General features: G+C 34.6%; 1 protein-coding gene across 2 annotated transcripts in view; it reads left to right on the top strand.

Annotated features, from left to right (window-relative positions):
• The window catches only part of NSD1 (nuclear receptor binding SET domain protein 1), a 162724-nt gene that overhangs the window by 118126 nt on the left and 26440 nt on the right, over positions 1 to 18158 (top strand). For both annotated transcript variants that reach the window (XM_044664418.1, XM_044664419.1), the window contains exons 9-14: positions 4047 to 4122; positions 7431 to 7543; positions 8471 to 8614; positions 9844 to 9967; positions 11782 to 11982; positions 13280 to 13459. In XM_044664418.1, coding sequence (XP_044520353.1) covers positions 4047 to 4122; positions 7431 to 7543; positions 8471 to 8614; positions 9844 to 9967; positions 11782 to 11982; positions 13280 to 13459 — 838 coding nt within the window. The remainder of the gene's footprint in view (positions 1 to 4046; positions 4123 to 7430; positions 7544 to 8470; positions 8615 to 9843; positions 9968 to 11781; positions 11983 to 13279; positions 13460 to 18158) is intronic.

The following is an 18158-nucleotide window of genomic DNA, read 5'->3' as shown; positions in this document are numbered from 1 at the left end:
TTCATAAATGGCATAGTTCTTTATTGGATAAAAGTTGGAAGAGAAGAAGGAACTCTCAATGTCATTGTGAAAGACTTTTGGTAATGTCCTTTACTGCCTTTTCTTGTACTCCCACTTATGTTTTCTACATTCCAGAAATCTGAACTATTCTTGAGGCTCTTCTTATCTTGCCTTTATGGATTTTCATATCATGGCACCCAGCATATCTTCTTCCTGGAAATGTCTACCAGCACTGTTTCCCAGTTCCCCTTCTTCCTTCAGTAGTCTATGAGATTGAGGAATGACCCATATTGCAAGGACTAGTTTCATGCTACAAGTACACCAGTGCCTAAGGACCTAATGCTATGTATCAGACTTTGTACAGGAACAGTAATAGAATAAAATTTTAGTTTGGAGGACAGGATCTGAGCTAACGAAGATGTTTGGTAGAGTGCAAGGAAGATCCTTTCATACATTTTGGCCATATAGCCCTATAATCTGGCTAAGTGTGCTTCCTAACTCCTATACAACTGTGAGACAAATTAATTAGTTATGAATATATATGTATACCTCTAAATATTGGGGCCTTTTGTGGAGTTTTCCAAAACTTATCAAACTGTCCAGTGATGACTAGGTTATGGAAAGTACCTTGGTAGCTTGGGGAAATTAGGTGAACAGAGAACTTGGAACTACTCTGATGTGCATTGTCAGTTTAGAGATAGATATACAAATTACTTCATAACTCATAAGTCTTCATTTTTTATTGCCTATAAAAATTGGAGTAATAATATTTATATTACCAAGATCATAGGATATTTATGAAGAAAATGTTTTGTAAACCTTAAAGTGTGATAGAAACGAATAACTGTTAATATTATCAACATCATCAGCATTTGGGTAGTCATTGGAGAATGTTTACCTTAGAAGCACTCACCCCCAAAAGTGCTCTTCTAATTTAAGCTCCAAAGGTCTCTTAATAGTCTTAGTTGCTTTGTATAATTTATTATTTTTATTAACTAAAGAGAAAGAAAACTGAAAATTTATTTTCTAGTTTTCTAAGTTTAGTATCAAAAATACTTCTCCTGGGGGCAGCTGGGTAGCTCAGTGGATTGAGAGCCAAGCCTACAGATGAGAAGTCCTAGGTTCAAATCTGGCCTTAGACCCTTCCTAGCTCTGTGACCCTGGGCAAGTCACTTAACCTCCATTGCCTACCCTTACCACTCTTCTGCCTTGAAGCCAATACACAGTATTGATTCCAAGACAGAAGGTAAGGGTTTAAAAATACTTGTCCAAAATCAGTATTTGTTCAAACATCAACCACACTTGTTTACTTAAATCTAACTGATATAAAATACAAATGTTGCTTATAATTGGGATTATTTGGCAAATGTCCCCTTGTTTCATCTTTTTTTAAACCCTTACTTTTTGTTTTAGAATCAATATTAAGTATCAGTTCCAAGGCAGAAGAGTAGTAAGAGCTAGGCCAGTGATAGCAAACCTTTTAGAGATGGAGTGCCTCTCTTTTCATATGGTCATCCATATTATTCAATTTTTCAGAACAGTTGATAATTTTTAACTCTTATTGCTAAAGGAGTGGCCTTTTGCCATATCTGTGCTTATTCCCTTTTTATTTTAGGTATCACTGACATTTAATGCAAAGAGTATTATCTATGTGTTTCGCTCCTCTTAGAATTTCTCTTTCATTATTTTTTCCTTGAAAAAAATTAATAACTTTGTGTCCTAAAATCATATGAATGTTCCTCTTTTCCTATAAGTCTTCCAACATTGACCTCCCTTTTTTTTCCCTTTTTTTTCTAACTTGTAATTTTCTTTATCACTGATGTGGAGCACAATCCTACATTAAAGAGTCATGTAGTTGATCTTGGTTAAAGCCCTTCCATCTCTAAATCTATGATCTTAAGTTGTCCATTTTAATGTTTATGATCACTTCAACCTTCAGTTTGAATAAGAATCTCTCCTTTTGAACCCCACCGCCATAATTATGAGAGAAATCCCCCTTTTCTTTATTTTGTGGCATGAGCTTTTATATTCTTAATGAATATCCATTTATAACTTCTTTTGGTATGTTATCTAAATTCTAATTGCTAAATTATTTTACAATTTTCTAGCTACCTTTGTCAAATAGAGATATTCCCCAATAATTTGTGTTCTGGTCTATTATTTTTTTTATTTTTTCCTCATATTCTGTATTATACTGATCTACTTTTCTGGGTTTTTTGTTCTGTTCTGTTTTTTTAAATCAGTACCCAATTGATTTTGGTGATAACTTTTTCATAATATAATTTGGGGTCTAGTAAAGCTATGCATACCCTTTCATTCCAAAATAGTAAAAGAATTCATTTGACAGAATTGCCTTTTATTTAGAAATATGTGGTCTGATACCTAAACTAGTGAGAGAAAAAAGACCCTATGGACCAGTTTGACTGAGGAATATTGATGAAAATTCCTTGCAATGTAATTGCAATTTGCTCAGAAAATAATTTATTTTGACCAACTTTGGAATGCATTATGAGGCTGTAAAGATGCCTCAAAATTATGAATCATAATCAGTCATAAAAACAAACAACAAAAAAACCACACAAGGAAACTCAAACAGATTTTCCAGAATATGCTGTGCAGTTGGATAGGCTTCCCATTAGTCCTATAGTCTGTATATGTATCATGGACTAGAAATCGAAATACTTGGGTACAGAATTCAATAGGAAGGAAAAGAAAGTTATGCATTTGGGAAATTATGCAGTGCTTTTAGGGAGCCTCTTGTCCTCCAATGAAGCATCCCTTTTTAAAATGTTATTATTCTTCTAATGTTCTTTGATGTCTTATTTCAACAGTATCTCAGAAGATTCAAAATTGTTGGTTTACCTAAAGGGTAATTGATGTAATGTATGTAGGATAAGTAAGCTGATCAGTGAGATGAAGTTGTAAAAAACACTATGCCTGACATAGATCATCAGAAAAGCTATATCATACAGAAAGATTTAGAGGTAATAGATGGACAACCTCAATGTTGCACTTATATCCATGTATTATTAGAAGATCCAGATGAGGAATATCAAGCATTTTTGGCAATTAACTGGCTAAGAATACTTGGGCCGCTTGTGATCTGTGTTGCCAGAGGAAATACATATGCCCATGCAACTGGATTTCTTGTTATATAAGATGTTTTCTTCTGAGTTGCTGGGTTTTTTTTAAGTGGATTAATATCTGGAATTAGAAACTCAAGTAACTTATTTCACTGCGTTCAGAATTTTCATTGTGATCTAGTGCTAGCTCTGCTTACCTGTTACTGTCTCTTTTCCTGGCTTCTTTATCCTTCAGGTAACAAGCTAGTGTATGACGGCTGTGGAGGAGAAAGCCCATTGATCCCAAAATCTTGATTATTTGTGTCATAGGCATTCATGTGAAATGTATGTTTTAGTAGACTTAATAATAATTATAATAACTGACTTAAATTTCTCACATTGGGGTTTATCATATACTTGAAATACATCATCTCATTTTATCTAGAATTATGTTAGGCCATTCCTCTCAATAAATCATAAGCCCCAAAGAAGTTTACTTTCCACCTTACAATTATAGTACTCTCAGCCTCTACTACACACAGAAACTTATTTCAGTCCTAAGTGACAGGTTTACATTCCTCTTATTAATTGCTCATTCTTTCTTGATAGATTTGTAATGAAAGGTCCTGCTTTGAGTTTTTTGCCACGATTTAATCTCTTCAATGAGGACGTAGCTTGCTTCCACTCTTAAGTTATTTCTCCTTTTTATTAAGGAATATATATATATATAATTTATTGTTGGGCCATTACAGATAAAATTCATTAAGCTCCTTCATTTTCTTCATGAGGAAACTGAAACAGAGTGTTTTGCTCATGTTGACTTAGGTGATAATTATTTTGAAGTCAAACTAACCATTATCTCTGCCTACTCATTAAAAATTCTCAAGAAATTCAGCCTTTCATTAGTAAAGTAAGTTCCTCTGTTTATAACAAGGTCTCCTATGTTATAAAACTCAGAATGATATTTATCTTGCTCTTACACAGTGTTATAATACTGGTCACTTGGAGAATGATATTTCTGGATCATGTACAACGCTTACGTCTTTGGAGTTTGGTGAAGGTAAGTGCACTGGACACGGAAAAGTATCTGGGATATTAGTATTTTCTGTGGTACCTTTTATAATAGTCTTCCTTTTGGGGATATAGTATGTCTAGGATTACTTTAATTTATATAGAAAGAAACAGCTAATCATCAAATGAGCTTTCTACATTTCTGCTTTAGAATTTTTTTTAATGATACCCTGCAAATAGTACTCTTTAGTTAAATAGAGGAAGGAGTTGAAATTTTCAGCTAAAAATGCCCCCATTATGCTATTTGGTGTAGTTTGAGGCTCCTATATAGGAATAGGTATATATGGACCTCTTGCATGTTGAGCTCCTTTTCAGTGTCATTAGTAATAGATAGACTCAGGTCTTCTGCCTGGTCATCACTGAACATACCCCCCGCACCTCCTTCTCTGGGCATATAGTTGTCTATATACTCTTTTCAGAAGAGACTGGTTTTTATATACTGTATGCATAGAATTGAATAACTTTGGTTGCTGACAAAATTCTTGAAACTAAATTTTATAGAGAATAAAGTATTGGTTATTACATTTTTTTAACTGATTAAGAATACTGAGAAAGAGCTTTGGATTCAGGAAGAACTAAGTTAACTTCTGCATCTGCTGGCTAATTATGTAAAGCATTTATAAGAAGTACATACTAAGGAGGCAGCTGGGTTGCTCAGTGGATTGAGAGCCAGACTTAGAGACAAGAGGTCCTAGGTTCAAATTTGGTCTCAAACACTTTCTATCTATGTGATCCTGGGCAAGTCACTTAACCTCCATTGCCTAAGCCTTACTGTTCTTTTGCCTTGGAACCAATATACAGTATTGATTCTAAGTTGGAAGGTAAGGCCTTAAAAATAATTAATTAATTAGTTCTTTTTGGAGTTTAAAAAGAAGTGCATACTATGTGCGAGGCAAACATATCTGCTACATATTTGTGTGGCCACAGAAAGTCCATTATCTTTCTGTGTTCTATACAGTATAGTATCTGAGACTCTTAAATGTCAGTTCAGTGGTTGATCTGAATTGGTGGAGATAGTTTCTACATTTAGCTCCCACACATGAATGAATCATAGGTCAAGTTTCCTAAAAAGTCTGAAAAACTGACTACGGTAGTGCACAGACATTGGTCTTACTTGTTTCTTTAACTGACTTATTAATATAACACTTTTTTTCTCATGTGTCTTCTGATGCCATAGAATGATAGCCATGGGGCAGCTAGGTGACTCTTTGGATAGAGAGTCAGATCTGGAGTTGGGAGGTCCCAGGTTCAAATCTTACCTAAGACACTTCCTAGGTGTATAACCCTGGGCAAGATCTTGTTAACTTTTTGTTGCTTCTATTTCACATTCTTGTCTCATGTTGAGCCTTAAAGTGTACTAAATTTATGGTTTGTTGGTTTTCCCCCTCAAATAAACTGTCTTAAGTGTCTCATATATTCAATGCTTTTATAGTTAACTTTAAGAAAACAAAGTGGCCATTAAATCCTACCTTGTTAGATTTAATCCCAATTGCCCAGCCTTTACTGCTCTTCTGCCTTAGAACCAATACATAGTATTGATTCTAAGACAGCAGGTATGGGGATTATTGCTTTTTTTTTTTTAAACAATTATAGTCTAGAACTATTCACTATTAGAAATGATAAACTACTTTGCCATCTCGTATGGTGTCTTCAACCTTTGTCCAACCTCCTTTGGAATGCTGAGTTCTGTTATCCAGTTCACCTTTTTGAACAGCTTTTTTGTAGGAAGTTTTTCCTCACTTGGAGCAAAAATCTACCTTCCTTCTATTTCTACCTGTCATTCTTTCTAGGATCAAGCAGAATAAGTCTTATTTCTTCATGTAAGCTGCTTCATCTCTTCTTTATGTAGCTACCATGTCAAAGTCCTCTGTAAAATGTAGTTCTGAGAACTGAAAAGTATGGTAACTATGCTCTGTTTAGGACCATTTTCAAAAGGACTCTAACCTCCATTTTACATTTGCTTCTGTTAATGCAACCCAAGATCATGTTAACTTTTTTGTTGCTTCTATTTCACACTCTTGTCTCATATTGTGCCTTAGATTATACTAAATTTTTAAAATTTTATTCAAATAAACTGTCTTAAGTGTCCCATCTATTCAGTACTTATAGTTAATTTGAAAAACAAAAACAAAATGGCCATTAGATCTTAACCTTGTTAGATTTAGGCTATTACTTCTTTTGTAGCTAAATTATATCATTGAATATGTTTATCATTTTTTATTTTCATTGGTATGCCTTCTGTATATCTTCATTCAAATTACTGAAAAAATCATCACATCTAAAAATAAAGAGTCCTGCTGGTCTGTCCTAGGGAACTTCTTCTACATTAACGATGATCCATTAATTCTTGGTCTTTAGATCTACAGTATTTTGTTTAAATAACTCCTTGAAATCTATGACTACCCAATTATATTGGGAGGCATTGATGTCTTCATAGGTCATATAAAGTTTAAAGAGTAATTTTTCAAGACTAAGCTTTTTTTAAATACATTTTAAAATTTTCAGGCATTTGAGGCACCTTAGCAATGTTATCCTGGGCAAAATCACTTAAACCAATTGCCTAGCCTTTGCCCTTGTTCTCGCTTAGAGTTGACACTAAGACAGAAAGTAAGTTTAAGGGAAAAAAAAATTCTTACCCTTCTATCTCCAAAAATAAGCTATAAAAATGTAGAAACAGCTGGATATAAGGTTTTAATTTTAAACAATAATTTTTTTTAGTCCTCTTTGACTTTATCTAGTTTTATCTAGTGCCCATAAAAGACTACAAAATCATAGAAATAAAGATTTGAAATCGTAGGTCATTTGTTTTAATATCAGCGTAAATAGGAATTCCTTCCTCAACATTCAAAACAAATGATTATACACCTCCTATTGGAAAGCCTTTCTTTGCTCATCCTTGAATTGTGAATGATATTATCTTAACTTTTCCTTCTCAAATTGCATGAGGCATTAGGAAAGAGCCTTTGTGGAGGGGAGCATTCTCTCCTCTTTCATGATCTTGGAGATCTGTTGATAGCACTTAGAAATCTACTAGATAGTTTTCTTGATGAATAGTAACACTTAACCAATGATTCAGTATTTAGCTAATAATCTATGTTCCTTGGTAATCACCTAAGGAAGACATGAAACAAATACATAAATACATTTCAGTTATGATCTTTATTAACTACATTTAGGGAAATGTCAGCAAGTATTATATTTGTTCAGTAGTATAATTCAGTGGGATCTCTTACCTCAGAAAGTAGTTAACAGGTGAATAACAGTTTTGTTGTTAATAATTTCTTGTCCTTCTTATAGGTACAAACAAGGTCTTTGAAAAGCAAAGGAAGCGAAAGAGGCAAAGGCATGTTCCAGCACATTGTAAGAAAGTGAGAAATGAAGACTCTTCACGGGAGGCTCAAAATTCTGAGGTACAGCTGGATTCTAGGCTATGTCTCTTCCAAATGGAACCTTCCCTTACCAATCACCTCTTTTCTCCAGTCTTCCTATAACAATATTAATAGAAGGAAGCAGCCACGTAAAATATGGGATCCATTTGCATAAATAATGTCATAGGATCTTTCTAAAGGTCTCATCATTATGTGCTTTAGGTGTTAGGACTGATTATGTAGCAAAATTATTGAGCAAAATTTTTCAAAAATTTCAACTTAAATAATCCTATAGTTGTGAGTGGATTCATACTTATTCCACTTGTATTCTCCACATTGAAAACAATTCAGCCTACTTAAGGACCACCACATGCTAATTTTCCACTAATATTTTTAAAACCTCAAAGAATTTATATATATATATATATATATATATAGTGTTAGTTTGGGAGAAAAACTAAACCAGAGTTTAAAATCAAAGTTTTTTTATTTACATGGCATCAAAGTAAATTTGATGCTTTTAAGACTTTTTGGTGTCATTTTTAGGGAGTCCTGGAACTGTTCAGGTCCATACAAACCGACTTTGATAAGGACCATTTCTTTCCAGGGGAAAAAAAAAAAATGAAATGCCCAAATGGTGCATTTTCTAGAAAACACAACTTGAAAGGAAAAATAAATAATCAAATGAACTTAAGAATGTTTTCTCTCCCTTAGTGAAACCTTAAAATGGAACAGCTCAAAAAGTTCCAGTGGAACAGCCTCAGAGCAGTTAGTGCCAGGGCATGAGGCGCCCACTACCTGCCCAATCACAGCAGGGTTAGAACTAACATTGCATGCAGTCCGCCCGCGTGATTGGCTGAACATCTGTAAGTGCTTATGGTTAGACAAATAGCAGCCCAGTGGGGAGGGGGTGGTCAGATGGAGGAGATATCAATGATCCAAGTGTGCTGGGCTTTTTTTTCTTTCAAGGGAGAACCAATTACTCCTGGTACTACTGCAAGCCCGAAAGATTCCATAGAAGAGAGTGTGGAACATGATCATGGGATGCCTGTATCAAAAAAGATGCAGGCTGAACGTGGCGGAGGAGCAGCTCTCAAGGAAAATGTTTGCCAGGTAGAAATTTGTTGTGTGCTGAATGTGTTCTTGTTAAAAATATACCCTTAAGAAGACCCTATTCCTAAAAAAATTGTGGTTAAATCATTTAATATGCAGACTGCTTGTTGGCAGGACCTGCTTTATAAGCAGTGCTTTGGCTGTTCAGTCTCTGCCCTAGAACTTAAATATTTACTTTTGTCTCTTTATGTAGTATTGATCATTTCTTAAAATGTCTAATTCTAAAGTACAAAGAGATACAATAAAAATTATCACGGGATTTAGTGTTGTTAGAAGTCATATTCAATTGATTTTATTAGTATCTGTTATATATTTTTTTGTGAGTTCTAGACTAACCAAGTTTGATTGGACATCTCTAGGGAACTGACCACTGTACAAATTTGTTAGATTCAACCTATCGTGAAGGCATCTTCTAAGGTGTGGTGGATTTTTAATATGTATCAGTAGAGGGTAGAATCACACAGATGAAACCTCATATTACTAAAGTCTTAGAATACCTTTCATTAGCGTGTTTATAATTTCTCATTATGACATTAAGGCTATGCAGAATTCTTAAATCATATGCATGGGAGTTTAGACTCTTTCTTTGCCTATTAAGTTGAATGGGATTCAAGTATTAGCCAGTTGTCCAACTGTTATCTAACAGCTAAAAATCAAAGCTTTTGTGTAGATGTTTGGCTACAAGGCAATGAATTTTTTGGTTATGAAACTATTAAGACATGGAAGTGAATTGAAGTTTCATTAGCATAAGTGGAAGACTTATGTTGATCAAATCATAGCTCCTTGAAATATTTCTTACTAATCTTTACCCAGCCTGCTCTGATGTCTTATGGTGGCATAAGTGTAATCCTAGGCTCTTTAGGGCAAACCTAATAAGAGTACAACCTCTAAGGTTCCAACCATACTTGTCAGAATTTATCTACAAGCCTAATCACAGACTGTATCTTTTATCTAAGACTTATATATGAGGACAGAGAAGCTTATCACTAACAGGATGGCCAGCAGGTGATACTTTTTTTTTGGCCTACAACTTCTCGTGAAACAATTTACTAAATTGTGGGCGGAATTGAAATATGTACTTCTGGGAGGAATGCCCATACCAATCAAATTGTTTTTGTTCATACTTGAAATAGCATTATTTTTCACTGATGGTCATTTGTCAAGTTATAGCTATAAATACTGTTCACTTTAAGTTTTTCTATAGATGAATGTGTTTCCCTCCTAAACAGAATTGTGAAAAAGTGGGTGAGTTGTTGCTGTGTGAGGCTCAGTGTTGTGGTGCTTTCCACCTGGAGTGTATTGGCCTGACAGAGATGCCAAAAGGCAAATTTATCTGCAAGGAATGTCGAACAGGTATATTGTGCACAGAATATGCTCACTGCTGTCTTTGTGAAATTTGAAGTTCAAGTTTTCTGAGGTTTATTTTCAGTAGAGTGTCCCAAATATTTTAAAATAATATATTATTTGGGGCTTCATGGGAAATGTTGATAAACACAGGGAAATCATAGAACAATAGTATAACAAAAATATAAGGGACCATTGAAAGATCTTAACCTATTTCCTATATCTTATTAGATAAATGTATACTACCGTATTATTCTAATTACAACCATACTTTTTGTCAAAATTTTCCTTAGATAATACCTAAAGTTGGTTTGTATTTCCTAGCTTTTTTTCAGTGTATATGCCTGGTTCATTTTAGTGGAGTCAGGATGGAATTCATGTCCAGATTAATATAATATCAATGGAATTGCAAAGTAATAAGAGTCTAGGTTATTGACAATAAAGTCTGGTAACAATTTGTCTTCTAGCTGAAGCTCTTTATTTTTATTTTTTCATTGTAAAGATATTTTTTTTACCAACTATTAGCTGATGCTACATAAAGTTTGATATTGCTATATAATCCAGTCTTTATAGTCTCATGGTAATATACCTTCATCACAAAGGTGTCCATAGTCAAGCCTATCCTTAATGTATCTTTTTCAGAACTTTTTTCTTCAGATAGTTATTAAATTTAGCAAACAATTATTAAGCACTCCATATGTGTAACAGCCTATACAGGCCCATGGAAAAGTATAAAATTTAGAAAAGACATAGAACTTAATTTTGTTCACTCTTTTTAAAATGATGTGGGTATTTGTAGGTCAAATTAGAATTTTCTTTCATAACTTCATAAAATCAAAAGTGAGTTGTAATTGTAGTATAAGGTACTATGGGCCTAGAATATACCAAGTGAAGTTTTGAAGACTAGTTCTGTAGTCTTTATATTATTACAGCCATTATTTTATTTATTTGCTTTTAAGTTGGTTTTCATTTTAACCTTAGTGACCACAAACAAATACAAATATTTAAATAATCAAATATAAAACCATAACTTCTAGGTGAAAGCCAATGTAGTATAGAGGATAGAACTTTTTTCTAAGTCCAAAAAAGACCTATGGTAAAATCTTCCACTTCCCCTACATGTATGACTGTCACTTCTAAGTTTTATTTTCATCAACTGTACTGGAGGATAATAATATATCTAGTATGTCTCAAGAGCTGTTTTAAGGATCAAAAGATACTATATCAAATTAGATATTTAGAATTTATACATAAATAGTATATTTTATGTGTATGTATTATAAATTAGATGTTTATGTATTCATTATAACAAATTATTTGGGTTTCCATGTCCTCTTATTTTTGTGGGATTTGGGGGGGGGTGAAGAGGTAGATTATGTTGCTGTTTTTAAATATTAAATATCTTTAGTTTTACCAGAAATTGTTGTAGATCTGCATTCTTAATTCTGTATCACATCATATATATCTTTCTGGCTTGTATGTTCCACATTTTTAACATTCTTCATCAACTTTTGCTAACTCCATCACAGCCTTGTTGTGAGGGAAAACATTTTTTAAAGCTTTATGCACTATATGAATGTCAGTGCCTGGCTGCCATTTCATACAATCTTAAGGTATTCTATTACTGAATATACCAGAATCTATTTAGGTATTCTCCAATTATTGAACATTTTTACTTTTTTTCTAATTGTTTTGCTGTTATAAAGCTATAAATAATCATATAGATAGCTTCTATCTTCTCATTACTGACTTTTGTTAACCATCTTTTATTTGTTCTGCTTTACTACCCACCTATGTTTTTCTTTTAAACTATTTTTTCCTAGGAATTCACACCTGCTTTGTGTGTAAAACCAGTGGGGAAGATGTCAAAAGGTGTTTGCTACCTCTTTGTGGAAAGTTTTACCATGAGGCCTGTATACAGAAATATCCACCAACTGTCCTACAGAACAAGGGTTTTCGGTGCTCTCTTCACATGTGTATAACCTGTCATGCTGCTAATCCAGCCAGTCTTTCTGCATCAAAAGGTACATTAAGCCTGTGTCACTTTTATTCACTAGAATAAGGATGAAAGAAAATTCAGACTATCCATTTCTGTAGACATAAATGTATCCCTTAATTAAACAGTGAATAATCTAGAATGTATCTTTTTCATTGCCAAATCCACCTTTAGGTATTTGGATTGTTTATACCCATGCTATAATTTTGTAAGTAGAGACAGTATAGATTTTTTTGAGGGAGAAAAAGAAAGACATAATTTAAGTAAAAAACTTAAGTGGCAGATCAATTCATTGCTTTGTTAACATAAAATCATTATATCTAATAATAATGTGTCTGTTTTAAAAAAAAAAAATAACAAGTCTGAAGACTGATCTTTGATATTTTATATTTTTTCCATCATTTAAATGAATATTTACATACCTGATATAGAAGAAAGGGGAAGTTGGAAATTGTTGCCTAAACAGGAAGATTCTACATTCCTACCTTGTGTTGGCTGTGTCTTAACATGTTATATGAATCTGTTACCAGCCCAGAACACCATGAGATTGTCCAGAAAGTATATTCTAAATATACCATGTAATTGCTGAGAATATATTCTGAATAATTTTTGGTTTTGTGGTTTATATCTATACCTTTTTAAATTATTATTTTTAAGCCCTTACTTTACGTTTTAGAATCACTACTGTGTATTGTTTCTAAGGCAGAAGGGTGGTATGGGCTAGGCAATGGGGGTTACTTGACTTGCTCAGGGTCAGTCAGCTAGGAAGTCTGAGACCAGATTTGAATATGGGATCTCCCATCTCTACACCTGGCTCTCAATCTGCTGAGCTACCTGGCTGCCCCCTAGATCTATAAATAATTAATTGTTGCCTAAGTCATTTTTCTTACATGTAGTATGATAGCATTATATACTGTGCTTGGTATTATTATATTGCCAGCTGTATCAAACTTGAATAATATAGATATGAAGGCTTCAGCAAACAACCTACCCACTTACCAAAGTTATGCAAAGGTTATGCTGATTACAAAGGCTCTCCCTTAGTTGAAATTGTTGCATGAGTGATCCTAGTACATTCACATATACTTTATCTGCTGAGGTAGGACCAGCTATACCAAGGGATATTAAATATTAAGTGATCCTGTGGAATGATGATTTCTAAATATATTGTTCAGAAATGTTGCAGAACCATTTTCTAATACTGGTCTCTTTGTTCTACAATTCTTTTCTCTTACCAAATTGACTTTTTGGGTAAGAAATCAATTCATTTGTATATTTGATCAAATGTCTTCATGTGTTTTACTTTTATGTTCTCGTACTGCTAGGTCGCCTAATGCGTTGTGTCCGGTGTCCTGTGGCTTATCATGCGAATGACTTCTGTCTGGCTGCAGGTTCAAAGGTTCTTGCATCCAATAGCATCATCTGTCCTAATCATTTTGCCCCTCGGAGGGGTTGCAGGAATCATGAACATGTTAATGTTAGCTGGTGTTTTGTATGCTCAGAAGGTAAGGCTTGATAATGGTGCTGATTATATTTTTATTCCACATGTAAGTATGACTAATAGGTGCCAGCCCCAAAATTTAAATGATTTTTTTAGTTTTCAGAAGGTTAAAAAAAAAAAACAATTGAGTGCAAGTGGGAAGGGAAAGCGTGCTACTGTAGGACTTTGATTTTGAACCTCAGGCATATGCTTCAGTTTATTTAGCCTAAGTCCACAAAAACCTTTAAGAGCAAAGTACGTTTAGGCTAACATATTTCCCAGTGCTATATACTGGATTTAGAAAAGTAGAGTCTTAGCAACCCCCTGTTCATCTGTTCTCATAACCAACACAACAATAGCTCCTGAATAGCCGTATTGAAGCTGCTACCCTAGAAACAAAGAAGCCCCAGCTGGGACCCTGCTGTTTGCTGGCATTGCATAAAAATGGTTTAGAGCTTCATACTGAGTTTCACAGTTCAGTGACATGGGAAGAAGAATAAAATTCACTTCTGTAGTTTGTGGTTAAGATTGCCTACATGACTATTTGGGTCCTAGAATTTAATCAATATTTACTTGAAAAAATACTTCAGGAAAATTTAAAATTTTCAAGGATAGACTTTTCCTTCACTATTTATTTCTGTTTTCTTTTTTTTTTTTCTTCAGAGTTTTTACTTTTGTAAAATCTCTTTCCCAGGTTAATACTCTACAGCCAGACTACTGGCTACTTCCAAAACATGAATTTTGTTCATGTTATGGAAGGACTCTTCTCTGTCTTTCTCCTTCTTTGAGCTTTGCATAGGAGTTCTGTTAATGGATCATGAGAAAAAGAATCCTGTGGAAATGGCTCATGTTATTTTCTTTAAAAATGTTACCAAGGGTGGGGCAGCTGGGTAGTTCAGTGGATTGGGAACCAGGCCTAGAGATAGGGGGTCCTGGATTCAAATTTGACCTCAGACACTTCCTAGCTGTGTGACCCTGGGAAAATCACTTAACCCCCATTACCTAGCCCTTACTGCTCGTCTGCTTTGGATCTAATACACAGTATTGATTCTAAGATGGAAGGTAATTTTTAAAAAAATGTTACTGTAGGGGCAGAATCAGAAATCTGATGTCCTGTGTTCAAATGTGACCTCAGACATTTCCTAGCTATGTGACTCTGGGCAAGTCACTTAACACCAATTGCCTAGTCCATACTACAATTCTGCCTTTGAACTGATACTTAGTATTGATTCTAAGACAGAAGGACAGGGTTTAAAAAGAGAGAAAAATGTTATTCTAGAAATTCTACATTCAAGTATGCAAAATGATGTCAGATTCTCACTAATTGAGGTAGCTTTAAAGTGATATAATTATAGGAAGTAATGAATTCAGGAAATACAGCCTGTTTGTTTTAAGATATTTTAAAAATGAGATGTTAATGCTCAAAAAAAGAGATGATGTTTATAATACATCTTTATGGCTGCATTGAAGCTGCTGGTTTATATGCCCAGTTTACTCTCAAGAACCTCAAGTATCCTTCATAAAGTTTAGAAAAGTTAAAGTGTTCTCTTCAGGAATTTGGCCAGATTGTCTCTCTTATATTTTGTGGAAGGCAAAGTTTAATATCAGTACTGATTACAAGCAGTATTTAAATATAGCTTTGCATATCTCAATAGATGAATAATGGAAATTGTGTTTGATTGCATTTCCTTACTCAGAATAGACAGGTGTTACTGGTTCAACAGGTAAATTTTTAATACTCATTCGTTTGTGTACATCACTTAAAATTTTAAGTGTTAACAGAGGAGACAACACGCAAACAACTATATACAAATAAGATAGGAACGAGGTAAACTGGAAATGAGTCAATAGAGCAAAGATGCTGGCATTAAGGAATAATTAGTGAAATATTTCCTCATAAAAGGTGAGATTATATCTTGGACTTTAAGGAAGCCAGGAAAGCCAGTGGACATATCTGATAAGTAGGAGAATGTTTTAGCCATCAGATACAACTGGTTAAAATGCCCCAGAGGTTGGAAGTGTTTAAGAAATAAGAAGGAGGTTAGTATCATAAGATCTCAGAATACATGGTAAGGGGGAAAGGGAAATATTTAGGTATTAGAAGACCATACAGAGAACCAGATTTTTTAGTGCTTCGATTGCCAAACAGATGCAATTATAGAAGTTATAGGGAGCCACTGGAATTTTTAGAAAAAGGGGGTGAGATATGCTCAGACTTATGTTTTCTGCTGTTGTGCTTTATTATATATTCCTAAAGAATTTGTCTGTGACAATCTTGGAGGTTATGGGATGGAATGGGATCCCTTTAGAACACAAAAGGATGAACTTTGTGTGGAATAAGTATTTCATCATGTGAGTAAGGTTCTCAGTCAAGACTGTGAAAGAGGGGATTTAGAAAGGGTGAAAAGATATAGAATAGCCATTGTGGAGAGCAGTGGGTAGATTAGGTAGGATTGTTTAACAGTAGTGAGGTCCCAGTTGAGGTTGAATAACCTTATTTTGTAGTGGATCTTCCTAAAACTGTTAGATAATTTTTTTCACCTTAGTTCAGTCTCACATGTGTAAGAGTGGAGGCAACTGATGGTCTGAGTGATCCAAGGCTAAGGCTTGGCATGTGACCTAACTGGTGATATGGTAAAGAGACTAGGGTAGTAATGGCGAACCTTTTAGAGACACGAGTACTAGGCCTCCACCCCCCAGACCAGAGACCGAGTGTCATGTTCCTCACCACAAATGAATGTCCAGTATGCTCTGCCACCCCCACAAAGGGGAGGGAGGAAGCGATCCCATTGGGCTGCTGGGGGAGGGGAGAGGGACAGGTGAAATGAGGAATGTCCTTAGGGAGTGTAAAGAGGGGAAAGGGAATGACCCTCTGCTCCCCTCCAGCTCTAGCTCTGCTGCCTCTGAGCTGTCCCTGTGTGCTTCCATTGGCTGCTGGGCAGAGGGGTAGGGGATGTGAAGTCATCAGGCATAGTAGAGAGGAGGAGGAGGGGAGCAGCTCCACTTTTGGCACCCATGCCATAGGTTTGCCATCACTGGGCTAGGATTTTAAGCAAGGAGATTAGTGTAGAGTTGAACTCATTTATTAAGAGTTCAAAGTGGGGAAAGGAGGAGAGTTCAGAGGAGATGGCCCGGAAGAAAATTGAGGGGTTGGAAGTTTCAGTGTGACTGAAGAGGAGAGTTTTATAAGGAAAGGCAGAAAGGAGAGGTGGAAAACCAATCAATTATGAAAAGATAAGAGTTGCAGAATTCTTGAACGTAGAGGTGGGACATTTATGGTTGATGACAAGATCAAGGGCATGACTTTGTGCCTGGTGGAGAGCAGCAGTAAATCATGGGAAGGAACAACCTGAGAGAACTGAGCCATGAGAATATTTGAGGAATAGACAGTATAGATGTTGGAAGGCTTCTGTGTGGCTTTTCTTTTCAAAAAACAAATGATGGCTCAGGGCTTTCACAACTTTTAGGGGTTTTCTGGAACTAACTATATCTCTAACAGTGCTCTATTGGAAAGAATACAGTACTGGAAATCCAGCCTTAGTTCTATCTTCTAGATTTGTTTTCCTCTTGTCTAAAATGAGGAGGTTTAGAATATGCCCTTCTGGTTCTTTTTTAAATTTTATTTTATTTTAAAAATTGACTAGAGTTCATTTTCTTTCCTCTCCTGATTGAAAAAAGAAATTAAAAACAAAATTCCTGTATTTTATTTATTATAAAGCCAAAAATACTTGTTAGACATGCCCCCAAAATATATGACCTAGCCTTTATCCTGAATCCATCACCTTTTGTTAGGAAAAGTTAGGCAAAATGTTTTATGTATTCTCTGGAATCAGTAGTTGATCAATATAATCATTCTGTTAAAAGTTAAAATTACATGATCCTCTGAACTTTGAGTAGCCTAGGTACCAACAACAATCTTCACATTTTATACAATATAACAATAAATAGAGTTTTCATTTCTGTATATTAACTATTCCTAATATATGCAGGGGTTAAAAGAAATAAAAACTTTGGGGCATCTATTTTCTTTTCTTTCTTTTTTGTAAATTTCATTTTGTTCCTTTTTGTTTTAAATCAGCGTTTCCAGAAAAATCACCTTTTTCCAGTGTTGTATTTATTGCTTCATACAGTCACTGCACTGGTTGTTTTTGCTCAATTGTTTTTCTTTGTTACAGGGGAAGGTACCTTGTTACAAGGCAGGAAAGTTCTTTGTAACAAATAAAAACAGTTTCAGCCAAAACACCCAATGCAGTGACTGTATGTGATATTATCTATGAGGCTCTTCTTTGCCTTTCTGCCAAGAAGAGGGAGATGTATTTATAAGACTGTTAATAGTTTTTCAAATTCTTTTCAGTATTTTTTAATAAACATTTTTGCAGTTTGTCTATATTTTAATTCTGTTTATTTCATTCAACCTTAGTTCCTATGTAAATTCCCATGAGTCTTAAGTTTCTTTAAATGTTTCATATTAAGCAATGTAATATTTTACAACTTATTCAGATATTCCACAATTCAACCATATACAATGGAAAATAGTTGCCTTACAACCAATTCTTTGGTAATCATTTATTGGGAAGTAGGCCCTATTTGTCCATAATAAAGCATTTAGCAGAAATTAGGTTTAGGTTAGCACCTGTTGTCATACATAATCAACCAATAAATATTTCTTTCAGCCAGGTCCAAGAGGGTACAACCATTTGTAAAAAGGTTTATCTTCCCTTTTT

Source organism: Gracilinanus agilis, chromosome 2 (genome assembly GCF_016433145.1).
Source record: "Gracilinanus agilis isolate LMUSP501 chromosome 2, AgileGrace, whole genome shotgun sequence".
Taxonomy (NCBI): Eukaryota; Metazoa; Chordata; class Mammalia; order Didelphimorphia; family Didelphidae; genus Gracilinanus; species Gracilinanus agilis.
The sequence above is the reverse complement of the archived record's forward strand: the minus strand, read 5'-3'. Positions and strand labels throughout refer to the sequence as shown.